Consider the following 21,317-nt stretch of genomic DNA (forward strand, 5'->3'; position numbering starts at 1 on the left):
AGCCCTTCGCATTAATCAGTACCCAAGAAGTAGCTCTTGGTTTCAAAAAGGTTGGTGACCCCTGAATGTCGTTTTATGGTGATTTTTAACGATGAGCAATTTTTTTTCTGATAGTTAACTTAAGCTACATTACTTACTGCACGTTCATGTATTGTATTCTTCCACACATCCATTCCTCTTCTTCCTCCTCCCCCTTCTCAGTGAACGTTCCCAGAAGGAAAAAATTGAGACATTTCCATTGGTCCTTTTGCCGGGAGAGGAGGAGAAAACACTGAAGACCAACTGAAATTCCTCAAAGCTCCTCCAATTTCCTCCAAGCCGTCGTCGAAACCTCTTCTCTGGTCTACTTCTCTGTCGCCCATCCGAGCAGCTATCAAATCTACTTAACGGTAACGTAGCAGCGACGAGGACTTACCCCGTTTCATTTTTACACTCAAAAAGAGAATTTTAATACATACAACCGCTTCGAATGGTAGTTCCTGCTGCTTAAACCTGACTTTTTTTTCTCGCTTCCTCGACCAGATGTTGCGGGGTGTCGCTGTGCTCTTTCTGCTTGCCTTGGCTCACTCTCACGCAGAGGTAAGTTTAAACTTGGCTAAAAAGTCGCATTCAATATCCTAAAGCCGCATGCCGAATGATTTAGAATAGAAAAACAGTTAGAATGTTTAGGTTATGGTCATATTTTCAGGGTATTTATGCGGTATTTTCCACAGGTTTGTTCTAAAATGTCACTAAATGCTAATGGAGTATGGCACACTTACTAATTGTAGTAATTGGTGCACTACTTCACCATTAATAATGCTCATATTTTGCCAATTAAAACCCATTCTGAATGATATATAACAGGGGCGCTCACACTTTTTCTGTAGGCGAGCTACTTTTCAATTGACCAAGTCGAGGAGATCTACCTCATTCCTATTTATAATTTATATTTATTCATTTATGAAAGAGACATTTTTGTTAACAAGTTAATGGTGTTTAATGATAATACAAGCATGTTTAATACACATAGATTCCTTTCTTTCATGAAGACAAGAATATAAGTTGGTGTATTTGATTCTGATGACTTGCCGTCCATCCATCCATCCATTTTCTACCGCTTATTCCCTTTTGGGGTCGCGGGGGGCGCTGGCGCCTATCTCAGCTACAATCGGGCGGAAGGCGGGGTACACCCTGGACAAGTCGCCACCTCATCGCAGGGCCAACACAGATAGACAGACAACATTCACACTCACATTCACACACTAGGGCCAATTTAGTGTTGCCAATCAACCTATCCCCAGGGGCATGTTGCATTCATTGGAATTAGACAGTGGTGCTGATAATGTCCGCATTTTCAAATGGAGGGAAAAAAAAGTCCTCCTTTCTGTCCAATACCACATGAAAGTGGTTGGATTTGGCATCTCATTTGTCCAACTTGCATACTCGTTTTTAAACACTTTGTTATGAGAGTAGCATATGTGTGTGGCCCTTTAATGTCTGGCAGCAGGTGAGTGACGTCAGTGAGAGTGCGGGTGGGCAAGCAAGTGAGAAAGCGGTCGCTGAGGGCGGGGGAGAAATAAATACATTGGCATCAAACTCCGTAGCTTGCTAGCTTGTGCACGCTAGCTTTCTGAGACTCTTATTTTGTTAGCACAGGCAGGATGAAACAGGTCTTTTATGGTGAAGACAGGAACTGTGCAGTCGGTCTTTAGAGTTTTGACAGTAAGTACGGAGTCTCTAGAAATAAAATGTGTTTCTCTGCGTCCGCCCTGTTAGTGATTTTTTTCTTAGATATGAGCTCGCAGCAGCCAGCGTCATCTCACAAGATCCTCGGGTGCCGAGAATGTCAAACAACTGACGAAAGTGAAGTCTTGGTATGATTGATGATTGCTCATTTTTATGTCTATTTTTTAATGCCTGGCTTGAGATCGACTGACACACCCTCCGAGATCGACGTAATGGGCACCCCTGATATATAACATTGGTTCCCAAACTTTCACCAAGTACCATCTCAGAAAAAAAAAAGGTTATCCAAGTACCACAATAAAGACTAACATTAGGCCTACTGAAATTATATTTTCTTATTTAAATGGGGATAGCAGGTCCATTCTATGTGTCATACTTCATCATTTCACGATATTGCCATATTTTTGCTGAAAGGATTTAGTAGAGAATATTGACGATAAGGTTCGCAACTTTTGGTCGCCAATAAAAAAGCCTGGCATGTGTTGCAATGTTAATATTTCATCATTGATATATAAACTATCAGACTGCGTGGTCGGTAGTAGTGGGTTTCAGTAGGCCTTTAAAATACAGTAGCGCAGTGGGCCAAAGTATTGATTAAAAACAAGGCAGATTTTTTATTTAACGGGTATATTAATATGTTTGCACACTGTAACAATACACATAGTTTGAACGGTAACACTGTTTGAATATATAAGTCAAATATATAAATAGAAATGTAAAACACTGTACTTTAATCAAGTGTTTTTTTGTTGTTGTACAACTAGATGGCGCCCGCACAGTTTGAGAATGACTGAGTTAGAAAACGTGTCAAACTCAACGCCCAGGGGCCAAATCATTTAATGTGGTCCGCAAAAATCAGGAAATATAATGATATGCTTTAATAAAGAATATTTTCTTAAAACTACTTGTACTGCATGCATATCCTTTATATTCATATATCTTAAGTTTTACTAGTATCTAATAATACAATAACATTTTAATATACATTCAAAAACATTGTTTTATTAAAATCAAAATAAATATCTAAATACCTGCCGGAGTTATGATTTCGAAGCAAGCTATCTACACTAAAAATGACAACAGAAATTAACAGTAAAATTCTGGCGACTGAGCTGCCAGTTTCTTTTAACTGCGAAACAACTTTGGTACTGGTATATATATATATATATATATATATATGCTATAAAACAACTGTAGACTTTACTGTAAAAAAACAGTGGTACAGTTTTTTCAGTCCTTTTACAATAATATGCTACAAAAAAACACCGAATATTTTACGGCAAAGTTCTTGGAACTGAGATGCATGTTTTTTGTACAGTAAAATCAAAAAAACATTTTTGAAGCAAACATAAAAAAAAGATACAATAATCAAATACATATGAAATAATGTAATATAAGGCAAATCCTTATTCATTGTTTTATCATATATTATTCACTCTGATGGCGTCCGTAACTGCGATGTGGCCATCAATTAAAACGAGTTTGACACCCCTGATTTACAAGAAGAAAACACCTGGAACCGGTAGTTTGATGTGAAGTTATCCCGCGGTCTCAAGCGTTTTTTTTCTTCCCCCGGGGTTGTTAAATGTCATCAGATGTTTATGGAATGTGGTACCAATCATTGTTTCTTGTTGCAGTAGGCACTTTTATTCAAAACAAGTGAAGTTTGTAAGGTAAAGCGGCTCAGGAAAAGGGTGCTATACATAAAGGAGTGACATGTGAATGGCAGGCAGCTGTGAAAAGAAAAGAAGGAAGGACCGAGCTTGTGTACATTTCATCAGCGCTGCTCCACCTACACTTTGCACTTACTGCTGGGGATGCTTGGCAGCTGCTCTAATGGTCTCCAAACAGTGCATTTGGGTGGTCAGTCAGGCAGCATGTGTGTTTGTTTGCACGCTCAAGATAGGTCTCAAGAATGCTCACCTTATGGACATCACACTGTGGAGTGACGTCGTGGATTGTAGTTTGATGACTGGCGGAACAATGGTGAGCTATAAGGTGTTTTCTGTTTCATTTTTGTCCATGTTGGAAATAGGAAAGCGTGCACGCGAAAGTTTTTGTTTGATGACCTCACAGTCTCAGCTGTTGAACACCTGGCTTCTCTTTGTTTATTGCCTCGTTGACCTTGAGTCACATACAGAGGAAGTAAACTGCATTTATTTTGCCGTCATATTGACTGTCTGTCACCTAATAGAATAGAATAGAATATAAAAGAATAGAAAATAATAGAATATAAAGTACTTTATTGATTACAGAGATATAAAAACATTTGATTGGCACTACATAGGTCATAGAGCAGGGGTGTCAAACTAATTTTGGATTGTGGGCCAGATGGAGAAAAAACTCCACCCAAGTGGGCCGGACTGGTAAAATCATGCTACGATAACTTAAAAATAAAGACAACTTCAGATTGTTTTCTTTGTTTAAAAAATGTATGTTGTTGTTGTTGTTGTTTTTACACTTACACGTTACGGTTAATAGTATTCTATCTTTATTTGTCGTTATTTATACTTTCTGAATACATTTTGTAATAATGTTCATCAGTCAACTCATTGGTGTTAATTTTCAATCTATTAAGATAAAAAAATAATATCAAAATCATTTTCCTCTGGTGCACTAACATGTGTTTTTTTTTCATACATATGTAGCATAATCTACAAAGATACAAAGAATTACCATTACGACATCTAGTGGACACATTTAGTACAGCAGTTCCTTTCATTCCAAAATTTCGGCTCAATATTATACTTAGCAACCTCATCTCGCGGGCCGGATAAAACCTGTTCGCTGGCCTGATCCGGCCCGCGGGCCGGATCAGGCCAGCGGGCCGGATCTTGTTTGACACCCCTGTCATAGAGCCAATGATAATGCACGGTAGTGATTGACAGAGTAGGGGCCATTTGCAGTAAGTGTTAAGTGGTTATTGTTGTTAATGAAAGCAAACAAAAATAATATTATTGCTTAGTTCAATGTCAATCAATCAATGTTTACTTATATAGCCCTAAATCACTAGTGTCTCAAAGGGCTGCACAGACCACCACGACATCCTCGGTAGGCCCACATAAGGGCAAGGAAAACTCACACCCAGTGGGACATTGGTGACAATAATGACCCAGTGGGACGTCGGTGACAATGATGACTATGAGAACCTTGGAGAGGAGGAAAGCAATGGATGTCGAGCGGGTCTAACATGATACTGTGAAAGTTCAATCCACAATGGATACAACACAGTCGCGAGAGTCCAGTCCAAAGAGGATCCAAGACACAGCAGCGAGAGTCCCGTTCACAGCGGAGCCAGCAGGAAACCATTCCAAGCGGAGGCGGACCAGCAGCGTAGAGATGTCCCCAGCCGATACACAGGCGAGCAGTACATGGCCACCGGATCGGACCGGACCCCCTCCACACGGGAGAGTGGGACATAGAAGAAAAAGAAAAGAAACGGCAGATCAACTGGTCTAAAAAGGGAGTCTATTTAAAGGCTAGAGTATACAAATGAGTTTTAAGGTGAGACTTAAATGCTTCTACTGAGGTGGCATCGCGAACTGTTACCGGGAGGGTATTCCAGAGTACTGGAGCCCAAACGGAAAATGCTCTATAGCCCGCAGACTTTTTTTGGGCTTTGGGAATCACTAATAAGCCGGAGTCCTTTGAACGCAGATTTCTTGCCGGGACATATGGTGCAATACAATCGGCAAGATAAGATGGAGCTAGACCGTGTAGTATTTTATACGTAAGTAGTAAAACCTTAAAGTCACATCTTAAGTGCACAGGAAGCCAGTGCAGGTGAGCCAGTACAAGCGTAATTTGATCAAACTTTCTTGTTCTTGTCAAAAGTCTAGCAGCCGCATTTTGTACCAACTGTAATCTTTTAATGCTAGACATGGGGAGACCCGAAAATAATACGTTACAGTAGTCGAGGCGAGACGTAACAAACGCATGGATAATGATCTCAGCGTCTTTAGTGGACAGAATGGAGCGAATTTTAGCGATGTTACGGAGATGAAAGAAGGCCGTTTTAATAACGGTTTTAATGTGTGCCTCAAAGGAGAGAGTTGGGTCGAAGATAATACCCAGATTCTTTACCGTGTCGCCTTGTATAATTGTTTGGTTGTCAAATGTTAGAGTTGTATTATTAAATAGAGTTCGGTGTCTAGCAGGACCGATAATCAGCATTTCCGTTTTTTTTGGCGTTGAGTTGCAAAAAGTTAGCGGACATCCATTGTTTGATTTCATTAAGACACGCCTCCAGCTGACTACAATCCGGCGTGTTGGTCAGCTGAGGCTAATACTTTTCCACTCCAGTACTGTAGGTGGCAAAAGTGGTGTATTACTGTAGTTAACATAAACAATAATGTTTGTGGAAGATGGCTAACTAGTGTGTAAATTGCATTGTTTCCCATGCATCCTGCCATGGATACACTTAGGCAGCCATGTATGCATATTGGTGCAGCCTTTTGCACTACTCCATTATAACGGGACTGTATGTGACGGTAGCTTGTTGTTCCAACTCAGCACAATAGTTGGCATCGTAACTCTGTTTTGACGACACCTGTCCCTGACCGAGGATGTGCTACCAATTTATATACTTCAGAGTATTCCGACTCCTCTAGATTCTGTTTTTCAAAAAGCTCCTTTTTGAGTGTCATCGAACACTTTTAAAGTTAGGGTCTAACATTAAAGCACAAATATTTTTCTCAATCAGATTAGATTATATTAGATAGTACTTTATTTATTCCGTCAGGAGAGTTCCTTCAGGAAAATTACAATTTTCAGCACAATCCCATTCAAGATCAGACAAACATTAAAGGGAGACAGAACAGGATCGCTGACGGGTCTGCCGGCTTCCAGCACCCCTTACAAAAAAAGATGAGATACAGGTAAACAAGGGGGGGAGAAAAAATAGAAGATTAAAATAAAATAAAAAAATCGGTCTTAGCCTGGGCCCTGGAGAGGGGGTGCAGACTGAGGCCAAGGGAAAAAAACAACAACTCATAGCCATAGTACACACCCCTCTTACATGTGCGTAAGAGGGAAACATCAAACATCAAAGAACACATAGGACATTAAAGACATTAAAACAGCAGATACAACCAGACACTTCTACATACAGCTATGAATAAAAAGTAAAAGAAACATATCCACTGTGGTGGCCTCTGCGGTGTTCCACGCCATCGTCCGCTGGGGTGGAGGGAGGATGGCCAGAGACAGGAGCAGACCCAACAAAGCAACCAGGACAGCCGACTCCACTCTCGGCCAGTGTCCAGTCCGCATGGATGAGCGATGATACGTCCAAGGAGACTGAGGTGTCCGACACCTGCTCACCCAGCCAAGACACCGCAAAGCCTCTCCGTCCCAGCGCTCAGTGCCAGCTCCGCAGCCCTTTCCCCTCATCCGCATCTCCTCGAGTCCCTCCAAAGCGACTCCGGTGTGGCAGACACCCAGCAGCTGGTCTCCATGGCCAAAAGGCTCCCGGGAGGCAGATCCAGAAGTCCACAAAAAAAGCACCACAGAGGTCACGAAAGTGACACCCCTTATCACACAGTCCCAAAGGGTCCTGGACCAAAAGGCAAAAAAATATAATAACACATGAAAACAAGAGGGAAACACAAAAGGATGATACAAGAGCACAGAGATCCTGCCTACAGCAGCCACTACAGCAGCGCCATCTTGGAAAAAAGTGGCTAGTGCTGACAAAACCTTCTACCAACGCACCCAGATTCTCAAAAAAAAAAAAAAAAACGCACAAAAAGAAGAAACGTGATTTGTATTTTGTGAACATATTTGTTTTGCTTTTCATGTTTTATGTTCATCTGGGCCAATTATGCAAATTAGACTCAGTTGCCTTCTATTTCCACAATGACAAACAAAAGTACTAAGTAGACCCACTAACAAACAGTAGTAGTGTGTAATAGTAGTAAAAGTGGAAAAAATAAAATGGGAAATAAGTAAGTTTCATCATTCTTGTTTCACAGCAGTCATAAGTTGCACATAAATTAATTGGTAAGAAATAATGTGGTTGAAGGTGTTTCCGCCATGATAAACAAGACCGTTGGTAAAAGCCACAGCGTCAAATAAGGGCCACATCCTCCTCGGTAGTAAACTGTTGTTACGAGAAATGACCAATTGAAAAAGGCCAAGCTGTTTGTTCATTAATTACAGTAACCCGTTTAGAATGTCATGTGCAATGGTTGCTAGGAGACGTAGAAAGAATACATGTCATCCTTCATGTTCTTTACTTACTAGACCAGTCATGTTGCTGTAATATAATGTGATGCCAATGTTAGTTCTCTTCCTGAGTTTAGTGAAGTGTAGCATCAATTGGCATATCATGCAGAACAAAGCTTAATAGGGAACTGCACTGTTACCAGCATTTTAAGCACCTTTTACTAGTAGTTTTTTACTATTTAGAAAAATAAAATAAAAAGGAAAAATGTTTGTGTTCACATAGGTATTGGGCACAATTCCTAAAAAAGTGAAAAGAAAAGTGACATCGAAGTATGGCTATTAACATTTTTGGCCTACGATGACTTGTACTTACACAGTACAATCTAACCCCATAGTCAGCTCATGTGACAACGGCACAACAGATATTTTTTCTTGGATTTTTGATTAGTTTGTGTTAGATCAAGGGTCACAGACACGGGGCCCGCGAGACGTTATTTTGCGGCCCCCACCTTAATATGAAAGTTTAATGTTAGTGCGGCCCGCGAGTTTTAAATGAATGGCGCTTGACAAGTGTTGTGGTATTTGGGTCCAAAATGGCTCTTTCAACGTTCTGGGTTGCCTACCCCTGCTTAGTGGAAAAGCGGCAAGTGACGTTGCCATGGAGACAAGGGTTTTCTTACGTGCCCGGCTGCAGTCACACTGGAACACCTGTCCGTCAGTAATAACAATCCCCGATAACCTGGACCAATTCGAATTAGGGCTGGGCGATATATCGATATATACGATATATCGCGGGTTTGTCTCTGTGCGATATAGAAAATGACTATATCGTAATATTCGAATATACGTTCACACGCAGGACTTTTAGCTGCGGGCGTACACTTCAGGCTCTCCTCGCTCTTTCCTGTCTCTCCTTCTCGCAGACAAGCAGGCTTACATATGTCACACGTCACATACACGCCCTCACAGGGCACAGAGGTAAAAAAAAAAAAAAAAAAGGGCAGAGAGCTAGCGACGTGGCTAATGTTAGCTGCTAACGTAGCCGTACGAGGGAAAGATGGTGCGGATCTGGTAACAAATGAAGGAAGACTTAATTCCCAATAACAACAGCAGGGTTTTCATCGTCTGGCAGTGGTTCGGCTTCAAGAGGGAATATGTCGAACAGACAACCGTAATTTGTCAAGTGGGGTGGGGGAGCGTTGCTATAAAAAGTAGCATTACTGCTAATATGTAGCATCGTTTGTAAAGTCACTCGCTAGAGAATGAAGAGAATTTCATAACCTTAGTAACATACCACATAGTGAAGGACGAATACTATTTGATTTCCTGTTATGCAACTCATTTTTATTTGACACTTAAAATGTCTCTGACAAGCTTGCAATTTATGTTTTGGAAATGACTTGAATGTTTGTGCCATTGCTTAATAACTTTAATAAATACACTTTTGTTCAATTGACTTTGTTGTGATTTCCTTCTCTGCATGAAAGTTTAAAAGTAGCATATATGAATGCAGTATGAAGAAGAATGTTTTAATGTATACACATATAATCATCATACTGCTGTGATTATATGCATCAAATGTTCATTCAAGGCCAAGGCAAAATATCGTAATATATATCGTATATTGCGATATGGCCTAAAAATATTGCAATATTAAAAAAAGGGAATATCGCCCAGCCCTAATTCAAATTATTTGTTTTTTTATTGTTTAATTTGCAATGCCTAACACGATGAAAACTACATATATTTCTAAATGATGCCGAAAAACACTGCGGGAGCCGTCACTTTTTTTGCGCTCGCTATCTCGGGACTTTACTATTAACCGCCAACCGCCGTGTTGCTGTGGGGAGGAAAAGCGTAATGACACATTGCGGAAATAACATTATTCTCCGTGCGTCGGCTGAATACAAATATATTTTACAACCTCAATCATGTCTTTTTCAAAGCCTGCAGTGAAGAGAAAGGTCGGTGGTGAGCAAAGACAGTTCCAGGAAAAGTGGGAGATGCAATATTTCTTTGTTGAGCACAGGGGCAGCCCGACGTGTCTTATTTGCACAGAGAAAGTTGCAGTGCACGAGGGATACAATTTGAAATGTCATTATACAACTAGACATGCTGAGGAGTATGCAAAACATTTTTTAGGAAATCTTTTCTTGCGGCCCAGCCTCACCCAGACTCTGCATCCAGTTGCCCCCAGGTAAAGTGAGTTTGAGACCCCTGTGTTAGATTAAAGACAGATTTTGATTAAAAAAAAAAAAAAAAAAAAGCCTGTTTTGAACCACACCTCTTGACAAAAAACATTGAGTGATTGTTATATGTGGAAATGATTAGCACAGTTTAAAATGAAAAAAATAAAAAGTTGCTCGTAAAGGGAATATACACTATATTGTCAAAAGTATTTGGCCACCTGCTTTAACTCACGTATAAACTTGAAGTGCCATCCCATTCCTAACCCCTAGGGTTCAATATAATGTGGGTCCACCTTTTGCAGCTGTTACAGCTTCAATTCTTCTGATATATAATATACTGTACACATATTAAGTATATATTGTATATATTCGCAGATATGTTATATTCTACATTGCTATATCTAGTCTATTTATACCTTCATTGTCCTTTCCACCCTTACACTTTCCATCATTGTAACTTAGCTACTGTGTTGAACAATTTCCCTTGTGGATCATTAAAGTTTGTCTAAGTCTAAGTCTAAGGCTGTCCACAAGGTTGCGGAGTGTGTTTATAGGAATTTTCGACCATTCTTCCAAAAGCGCATTGGTCGAGAAGGCTTGGCTCTCATTCTCCATTGTAATTCATCCCAAAGGTGTTCCATCAGGTTCAGGTCAGGACTCTGTGCAGGCCAGTCAAGTTCATCCACACTAGACTCTGTTATCCATGTCTTTATGGACCTTGCTTTGTGCACTGGTACACAGTCATGTTGGAAGATGAAGAGGCCCGCTCCAAACTGTTCCCACAAGGTTGGGAGCATGGAATTGTCCAAAATGTTTTAGTATCCTAGAGCAGTGGTTCTCAAACTTTTTTCAGTGATGTACCCCCTGTGGAAATGTTTTTAATTCAAGTACCTCCTAATCAGAGCAACGCATTTTTGGTTGAAAAAAAGAGATAAAGAAGTAAAATACAGCACTATGTCATCAGTTTCTGATGTATTAACTTGTATAACAGTGCAAAATATTGCTCATTTGTAGGGGTTTTTCTTTTTCTTTTTCTATTTGGAAAAAAAGATATAAAAATATCTAAAAACTTGTTGAAAAATAAACAAGTGATTCAATTATAAATAAAGGTTTCTACACATAGAAGTAATCATCAACTTAAAGTGTCCTCTTTGGGGATTGTAATAAAGATCCATCTGAATTCATGAACTTAATTCTAAACATTTCTCCATAAAAAAAGAAATCTTTAACATCAATATTTATGGAACATGTCCACAAAATATCAAGCTGTCAACGCTGAATATTGCATTGATGTATTTTTTTTCACAGTTTATGAACTTACATTCATATTTTGTTGAAGTGTTATTCAATAAATATATTTATAAAGGATTTTTGAATTGTTGATATTTGTAGAATATTTTTTTTAAAATGTCACGTACCCCTTGGCATACCTTCAAGTACCCCCAGGGGTACGCGTACCCCCATTTGAGAACCACTGTCCTAGAGCATTCAAAGTTCCTTTCACTGGAACTAAGGGGCCAACTCCTGAAAAACAACCCCACATCATAATTCCTCCTCCACCAAATTTCACACTCGGCACAATGCAGTCCGAAATGTACCGTTATTCTGGCAACCTCCAAACCCAGACTCGTCCATCAGATTGCCAGACGGAAAAACGTGATTCATCACTCCAGAGAATGCGTCTCCATTGCTCTAGAGCAATAGTCCCCAACTACCGGGCCGCAGAAGAATTTTTTATTTAAAAAAAACAAATTAAATTTTTTTATTAAATCAACATAAAAAACACAATATACACTTACAATTAGTGCACCAACCACAAAAACCTCACTTTTTCATGACAAAAAACCTCCCTTTATCATGACAAAGAAGAAAAAAATAAAAAAAGGAATTACAGGAAATCCCTGAGCTCCTGAGAGCAGCCCATTTTTTCACAAATGTTTGTAGAAACAGTCTCCATGCCTAAGTGCTTGATTGTATACATTTTATACACGAGTGATTAGGACACCTGATTCTGATCATTTGGATGGGTGGCCAAACACTTTTGGCAATATATAATGTAGTTGTGTTTGCCGTCTACTGTGGCATCAAAATTACCACAATGATGAATAAAACATAAATCGATCCACTCCACACCAGAGTTAAATAAATAATTTTGGCGTAAACAAACTAAGACAGCAACATCATGACCTCCATGGCAGAGGTAATAAAGGAAAGACACACACATATCGTTAAGCTCTTGGATGGTTTCCATGAATGACTCAACGTCCCGCAATCCCCTCCCCGTGCTGACCTTTCATTGCTTTCTCCCACCTTTGCCTGCCTGACTGCCCGGAAGAAAGCCCTATTGTATGCCAGCCTTGTTCCTTATTCCCTATCACAATCTACAGGGATTGGCTCGCTCCTGCCAGGGTTTGTCCAATGGAAAGGCGCAATGGTAATGGGGTGGCATCTGTTCTCCGAAGGTAATTACCTTGATAATATATGGCGTGTTGTCTGGCCGTGGGAAGAGCCTGAACTGGCATACCAGTACACTTTCTTAAGGAGGTCAACAAGTTGCAGCAGAAGTCTCGTATGAGCTAACAGGCTGTGTGCTAGTTGTCATTGGAAATACTTGGACTGCACAGAGGATAAGTTGGATGGAATGAGAGAAGGTGTTTTCAGTTTAGGTTAAAGGCCTACTGAAATGAGATTTTCTTATTTAAACGGGGATAGCAGGTCCATTCTATGTGTCATACTTGATCATTTTGCAATATTGCCATATTTTAGCTGAAAGGAATTAGTAGAGAGCATCCACGATAAAGTTTGCAACTTTCGGTGTTAAGAGAAAAGCCCTGCCTCTACCGGAAGTCGCAGAAGATGACGTCACAAGTGTGGGGGCTCCTCACATATTCACATTGATTTTAATGGGAGCCTCCAACAAAAAGTACTATTCGGACCGAGAAAACGACAATTTCCCCATTAATTTGAGCAAGGATGACAGATTTGTGTTTGAGGATATTGATAGCGACGGACTACAAAAAAACAAAAAGTTAAAAAAAAAAAAAATACGCGATTGCACTGGGACATATTCTGATGTTTTTAAAAACATTTACTAGGATAATTCTGGGAAATCCCTTTTCTTTCTATTGTGTTGCTAGTTTTTTAGTGAGTTTAATATTACCTGATAGTCGGAGGTGTGTCTCCACGGGTGTCTTGACGCGCAGTGTCTCAGGGGAGTCGACGGCAGCTGTGGACGGCACAAGCTCAGCTTTTCCCCGAGGGCGACTTTTTAACCACAATTTTCTCACCGAAACCTGCTGCTTGACATTCCGTCGTGATTCATGTTGGCTTGACCGCGCTCTGATCCATAGTAAAGTTTTACTTTCCAGGAATTTTAAACAAGGAATCACCGTGTGTTTGTGTGGCTAAAGGCTAAAGTTTCCCAACTCCATCTCTCTACTTTGACTTCTCCAATATTAATTGAAAAAATTGCAAAAGATTCAGCAACACAGATGTCCAAAATACTGTGTAATTATGCTGTTAAAGCAGACGACTTTTAGCTGTGTGTGTGCGCAGCGCTCATACTTCCTAAAAACCCGTGACGTCTTGCGTACACGTCGTCATTACATGACGTTTTCAAGACGAAACTCCCGGGAAATTTAAAATTGTAATTTAGTAAACTAAAAAGGCCGTTTTGGCATGTGTTGCAATGTTAATATTTTATCATTGATATATAAACTATCAGACTGCGTGGTGGGTAGTAGTGGGTTTCAGTAGGCCTTTAATAAAGACTGACTGCTCAGAGATTATTTGTATTCTGAAACAGCAATGATCTACAAAGGATGAAAAAGTTGTATCGGTTTTTGATAGTTTGTCTATGACCCAAAGTACATATTGTTGAGAATCCATTAATCAATGTGGTATAACCATGGCCGTAACTACCATTGAGGACACCGAGGTTATGTCCTCTGTATTTTTTTAGGTGACAAAAGTATAATGACATGATTGACTGGAGATGTACTGTGTTTAGGACATTGTGTGCGCTGTACATCACCATTTGGTAAATCATAGTCTTGCACGTTACAACTCCAACAACGTAATGCAAAGAAGTCCACTTTTATTTTAAACATTATTCGATCCAAAATGTGCTCTCAACATAACATTGACATTAAGTCATACTGATGTAACTAATGTTGATTTCACCTGAATGCAAAATATTCTCCATTACTTGTTGTGGCTTTGTGGCAAATGTCATTAGTACTTGTAGTCCAAAGATGAAGATCTTGGGTTTGAACCCTGGTCGTGGTTGAAAATGTGGTATGTTTTTTTAATGTATGTTTTAATGATGTAAAACAATGTTGCTATGCTAAACTTCACGATATTAAAAAGTGGACTTTTGCTGGTTATCAAAGATGTTAGATGAGTGATAGATATTTATAGCTCAGTTAAAGCTTTTGTTATTCTGGAACTTCATTGTGTTGCTCAAGGTAATACAATTTATACTGGGCTAGGATACCAATTATTTCAGCCTTTCAAAGGTCCTCTTGCACAACCAGTTTTCGACCTCGGTATTTGTCAAATGCTAGTTACGGTCCTAGGTATAACCAAGAATAGACAAGTGCATCTGTGTTGCCGGGGAAATACACAATTGTGCATTGAAAAGGATGTTTTGTGGTGTTTTTAAAGCTGGAATTTCAAATTGTGGCACAATGAGCCTCACCTCTGAATCATATTTGGTGTTTTTTTCTGCTCACACCAGACTGTTTACTTCTACTAAGGTTATCAGTTATTTTAGTAATCAATTAATCGATTAGTTTATTCAATTAATCGTGTAATCGTATAAAACAGACTTTATATCCTAAAGGTGTGTTTTAGGAAAATATTTATTAGAGTGGAAATAATAATATTAATGACAATTTTTATAATAAATGCACATCATCAACATTGAAATTGAACTTCATGTGTGCATTAATAAAACATAAGTTTAAAAAAAAAAAAATCCACAGTTCCCCACCATACAGATCACGGCACCTACAAAACACCGCTTTCAGGTGCACTTTAGTGCGGTGGGCCTGCGGAAACCAATGTTTGCTAATTTAAAGTTCCGGGCACTCCATGCGATCCAGATTCTCTATATTTTTATTGATTACACTCATCACTTTTTTCTAATTGATTTAATCGATGAATTGTTGCAGCCCTACTTTTACGATATAATCTAAATGTGACAGTTTGACCCCACCTCCCCCACTGTCACTGTTTGCCCTTAACTTCCTCTCAAACCGTGCAAATTTGTTAGGAAGCACAAAATGGACAAACAACAAACATTCAATGTCTTTAGTCAGTGAAAAGCATTCACTCAACAAACAAATCACAACCTGTCAGTCACCATGGCTCTAAACTGGGGGGTAAAATAGTCTAAGGCTAAGGGTTTTAAATAGATGAACACACCTGCCTGGTTCTCAAAAGTTGAGTGTTAGAGAAGGACACTGGACATTTAAAAGTTATGATCTCCAAGCCTGAATTCACTGTAGCAAAAATGACTGATCAACAAGCTCAAATGTACTATGCGAGTACTTTAGACTTGTGATGATTTATTCATGGTGTATTTTTGCAAAATAACTGCATTCTTAATCACCCCTGTCAAATCGGTGGTATTTAAGTGGAAAAATGCCATTTTTATGACAGTCTGCTGTCTGTCAATGCCAGAGGAGGTTCTCTGTCCTGAGCAGGAGCACATCTACCGAGATTTTGGTGCTTGGTTTCCTGTTGATTGTTTTTCACCTTCGACACTTTGGGGTTTGAATTAATGTTTGTAAACTGTTTACAACTGCGGGCCTTGCCATCCTTGGTTTAAAAGTCCGGTTTACAAAGGTTTCATCACCTTCACTAAAAATGCATTTATTTACCTCTAAAATGTAACGTTAAATATATTTTACAGGTTTGTAAAAAAGTTATTTATTTTTCTTAAGCTGCTGCACCTCCCCTAAAGTCATCACGATGGTTTTGTTTTCAACCATGGTATTTAGCATTATTATTGAAAACACAGCTTTACTCGTTTTTTCCCTTAATTCACTTGAAAATGGTGTACACGTTTGCTGCTCAAAATTAAAAATTGCATTACCTTTTAAAAAAAGGTAACATTTGTATGTGCAGAGTGAAATGACAACCAGCAAGCAATCGTAATAGAGGTCTATGCTCTTATACTTTCACATCTGTTGTCCCGCATCATTTGTGGTGACAACAGTGGAGTGGTTAATTTACCTAGAAAGACCAGCAATGAATCATACAAATTGCAGTTGTCAAGTTAAAGCGTGCACGGGCGAGAGTTCCTCTTAAGAGGCTTCAGCAGGCGGGAGAACAGAGATGACACTGCTGAAGTAGATGTTAATTCCATCGGCTGTTCTCTCTCACCCAAGGTGGGCTAAAAATATCTGTCCAGGTGGAGGAAATATGAACTTGAGGGGGACGATGTGTCCTTTGTCTTTATCAGCTCGCTCTAATTACTGCATCTCTACACGGAGTCATGGAGCCCTGGCAAATATCGTGCAGGGGGATTAGATAGCTGGAGTGATGTTAAACAGAACACAGCCACCACGCTCTTACAATTAAAGCAAGGGGGAAGGAAGCTAAGGGTGAGGTAAGACTTGGCTGCGTATGGTGGGAGGGTTGGGTTTACACATCCCCACAGTTTGTTCTCTTAGCTTTTAGATTTGCTTAAAATGAGCCCTTTAGGAGCTGAACTAGTGTCTTATTATTAGCAACACTATGTACTAGAAGACACAAACAGTCACACAATTGACCAACAACAGCCCTAAATTCAACTCACATGCTTGGACATAAGAGGTGGTTAGATATAGTGGTGGAAAAGATTACAAATATTAAAAGTGTTCTAAATCATCGATGAATGGTTGTTTTCTGGTGTATGTTTTCTTTGTACTGCTGTGTTTAATAATGACATGACAAATGATGGCGCAGCACTGCCAACTTAAAGTGTTATATTGGAACTCCAGTGTCAAGGATAATCATTAATAGTGAAAGTCAGCCTCTTCTAATGCAGAGTTTCACATTCCTGACTCAAATTAAAAGACTAAACCATCCATCTGGAAAGTATTTACAGTGCTTCACTTTTTAAATGATAAATAAATGGGTTGTACTTGTATAGCGCTTTTCTACCTTCAAGGTACTCAAAGCGCTTTGACACTACTTCCACATTTACCCATTCACACACACATTCACACACTGATGGAGGGAGCTGCCATGCAAGGCGCCAACCAGCACCCATTAGGAGCAAGGGTGAAGTGTCTTGCTCAGGACACAACGGACGTGACAAGGATGGTACTAGGTGGGAATTGAACCAGGGATCCTCGGGTTGCGCACGGCCACTCTTCCAATGCGCCACGCCGTCCACATTTTATGTTACAGCCTTATTCCAAAATGCAAAACATAAATTTTTGTCCTCAAAATTCTACAGAGAATGCCCCATAATGACAAGGTAGAAAGGTTTTTTTGAGTTTAGCAAATTTGTTAATAAGTTTTCATAGCTTTTGCTCAATACTTTGTTGATGCACCTTTGGCAGCAATTACAGCCTCAAGTCTTTTTTAAATATTATGCCAACACTTCCTATCCAACCTGATGGAGCTGATGAGGTCCTGCAAAGAGGAATGTCCATTTTTGTGTGTGACAAACTTCTGGCATCGTATTGAAAAGATTTGAAGCTGTAATTGCTAACAAAGGCGTATCAACAAAGTATTAAGCAAAGGGTGTGAATACTTATATACATGAGATTTTTTTTTTATTTAATCGCTTTGCAACATTAAAAAAAAAAAAAAAATACTTTCAACATTGTCATTATGGTGAATTTTGAGGACAAAAGTTAATTAAACCAAACCATAACAAAATGTGGAAAAAATTAAGCGCTGTGAATATTTTCTGTATGCACTGTAAATTCAAGTGTTCAAATAACTACACTACAGTGGAAGACTGCACATTTATGCTGTGGTATTGTTTTTTTTTAACTGGGAGTTGTTTTCATTCACAGTTGGTGTTTAGTAGATTAGGTGTAGTAGGTCAGGTGAACTAGATGTGTAGTAGGTTTCGGCGTAATAGGTTTGTGTTAGCAGGACTTGGAGCCATGACATTTTATCTGGACTTACACTAGTTTTTTTCCATGTGTTTTTTAAATGAATAAATTTTACATTATAGTCGAACCTCGGATTCAGGAGGAACAGTGTGGTTTTTGTCCTGGTCGTGGAACTGTGGACCAGCTCTATACTCTCGGCAGGGTTCTTGAGGGTGCATGGGAGTTTGCCCAACCAGTCTACATGTGCTTTGTGGACTTGGAGAAGGCATTCGACCGTGTCACTCGGGAAGTCCTGTGGGGAGTGCTCAGAGAGTATGGGGTACCGGACTGTCTTATTGTGGCGGTCCGTTCCCGTTATGATCAGTGTCAGAGCTTGGTCCGCATTGCCGGCAGTAAGTCGGACACGTTTCCAGTGAGGGTTGGACTCCGCCAAGGCTGTCCTTTGTCACCGATTCTGTTCATAACTTTTATGGACAGAATTTCTAGGCGCAGTCAAGGCGTTGAGGGGTTCCGATTTGGTGGCCGCGGGATTAGGTCTCTGCTTTTTCCAGATGATGGGGTCCTGATGGCTTCATCTGGCCGGGATCTTCAGCTCTCACTGGATCGGTTCGCAGCCGAGTGTGAAGCGACCGGAATGAGAATCAGCACCTCCAAGTCCGAGTCCATGGTTCTCTCCCGGAAAAGGGTGGAGTGCCATCTCCGGGTTGAGGAAGAGACCCTGCTCCAAGTGGAGGAGTTTAAGTACCTAGGAGTCTTGTTCACGAGTGAGGGAAGAGTGGATCGTGAGATCGACAGGCGGATCGGTGCGGCGTCTTCAGTAATGCGGACGCTGTATCGATCCGTTGTGGTGAAGAAGGAGCTGAGCCGAAAGGCAAAGCTCTCAATTTACCGGTCGATCTACGTTCCCATCCTCACCTATGGTCATGAGCTTTGGGTCATGACCGAAAGGATAAGATCACGGGTACAAGCGGCCGAAATGAGTTTCCTCCGCCGGGTGGCGGGGCTCTCCCTTAGAGATAGGGTGAGAAGCTCTGCCATCCGGGAGGAGCTCAAAGTAAAGCCACTGCTCCTCCACACCAAGAGGAGCCAGATGAGGTGGTTCGGGCATCTGGTCAGGATGCCACCCAAACGCCTCCCTAGGGATGTGTTTAGGGCACGTCCAACCGGCAGGAGGCCACGGGGAAGACCCAGGACACGTTGGGAAGACTATATCTCCCGGCTGGCCTGGGAACGCCTCGGGATCCCCCGGGAAGAGCTAGACGAAGTGGCTGGGGAGAGGTAAGTCTGGGCTTCCCTGCTTAGGCTGCTACCCCCGCGACCCGACCTCGGATAAGCGGAAGAAGATGGATGGATGGATGGAAATTTTACATTAGTAGATGAGGTGACGACTTGTCCAGGGTGTATCCCGCTTTCCGCCCGAATGCAGCTGAGATAAGTTCCAGCACTACCCGCGACCACAAAGATGGATCAGCGGTAGACAATGGATGGATGGATGGAAGTAAGATGTTGACGTTCAACTCCATTGAATGTCTCACCAGTCAAATGGTAGTTTCCCCCATGACGCTAGGACGACAAAGGCTCCAGTCGTGTGCGTGTTGACTGTTTTGAAACAATCTGGATTAAGTGGACAACTACATCTTTCCAACCCCAATAGTGGCCTCATTATGGAGTGCAGCCATTGCTCTGGGTGGAGCCCCAGCACAGACCCATCCGTCTTCAATGATGGTTGAAGACCGCGAGAACAAAAGAAAAGGGTGCTAGTGTAAGATTGTAGACAATGGAGCTTATGGATGTGAGTCCGGTGGTGCTTGACAGAGCACACCCAAGTCACTTCGGTCTTGACAACAGGGCAAACAAGGGAGGGGGGGGCGTTCATTGCTGTTTTATTTCCCCCAGTGTTGAATTAACTACTAGCAGATGTGGTTCAGCCCAGTCTGTGACGTCTTCCAAGCGTTTTCCTCAGTCTGCCCCATGTTTTTCCCCTCCCCTTTTTCTTTTACCTTACATTAGAAGTCTTGGACAAGGGTGTCTGGTACGTGGAAAATAAATGCCTCCAGACTGGAGTGACATCATCCTATTTGTCCATTTATTCCTTTCACGCTCAATAGAAGCAGGGTGAAGACGAAACAAGCAGATTTGCACTAACGGCACATTACCCAGGATACATTTGTTTCGTCGGGGTTAATCTCAGACCCTGTCTGACCCCCAGAAAATGCCTGAGACTACACGTACAAATTGCCTTTATATGCCTTATGAATTTTTTTTAAGTAAAATGTGTCCCTATAGCCTGTTAATGAGCACCAAACCTGAGAAGAATATACAGTATTTTCCCCTTTCTTTGTTCCACTTTTGAGTGAAGAGGTGCTCTGACGGTTGCTTTTGAAGTTCAATGTTTTCATGATGCCATCAAGTAAAAAAAAGTATTTTATTATAGACATGACCCAACCTTAGTAAGATCAGCTTTCCCACCACTTCATGGAGGATAGTTTGGTACAAAAAAGCCCACCACTTCATGGAGGACAGTTTGGCAAAAAAAAAAAAAAAAGCACTGTAGCTCACATAGTTGTGTTGCTAACCTTTGTATCCTCTTTACTCCTTAAAAGGGTATGTGTTTTTTTCTTTTTCTTGGAAATAATCATATATAAAAGTCAACTCACAATGGAGCCAATGGGGGTGCCTCTATTCCGCCAATAAAACCCAATAAAAAACAATCCAAAAAGGGGCAACAATGCTCCATTTACATTTCTCGACTTGAATATTAACCAAGTATTAGTGATATTTTTATTATAAGCGCGGACGCAGACAAACTATTCATAGCAACACTGCGATCATGAGCTTGTGTAGCGATATGTTGACATAATCGGCTGGTGAGCTGCTTTCTCGCGTCGGAGCTTGTGGAAGTTTACTCTAGATCAGAAATAATGCCTCTCACTTTATAAGTAAAATGATAATGACGTAATCCCACAAGTTGGTACGCTAAGGCATCTAATTTAGAACCGCAAATGGAGAGACAGACACAAAAAGACGCTTGGTTCCAACCTCTTTTCTTTGCGAGGACTATGAATTATTCTTCATCTAAACAGGAATATGACAAGATGCTATCAGTCGGCATCATAATGACAGCAGACAGTGTGATGTAAGTATTAATTTATTATGTTTTTGGCTCTCATGAAGT

At 40.6% G+C, this 21,317-nt stretch overlaps 1 protein-coding gene across 1 annotated transcript in view; it reads left to right on the plus strand.

The window, feature by feature from the left end:
* The first annotated feature begins 234 nt into the window (after positions 1 to 234).
* LOC133537966 (follistatin-related protein 1-like) overlaps positions 235 to 21,317 on the plus strand; it is a 52,621-nt gene continuing 31,538 nt past the window's right edge. Inside the window, exons 1-2 of the mRNA XM_061879159.1 lie at positions 235 to 389; positions 523 to 579. Of these exons, the coding sequence (XP_061735143.1) occupies positions 523 to 579 (57 nt within the window). The 5' untranslated portion in view covers positions 235 to 389. The remainder of the gene's footprint in view (positions 390 to 522; positions 580 to 21,317) is intronic.

Source organism: Nerophis ophidion, linkage group LG19 (genome assembly GCF_033978795.1).
Source record: "Nerophis ophidion isolate RoL-2023_Sa linkage group LG19, RoL_Noph_v1.0, whole genome shotgun sequence".
Taxonomy (NCBI): domain Eukaryota; kingdom Metazoa; phylum Chordata; class Actinopteri; order Syngnathiformes; family Syngnathidae; genus Nerophis; species Nerophis ophidion.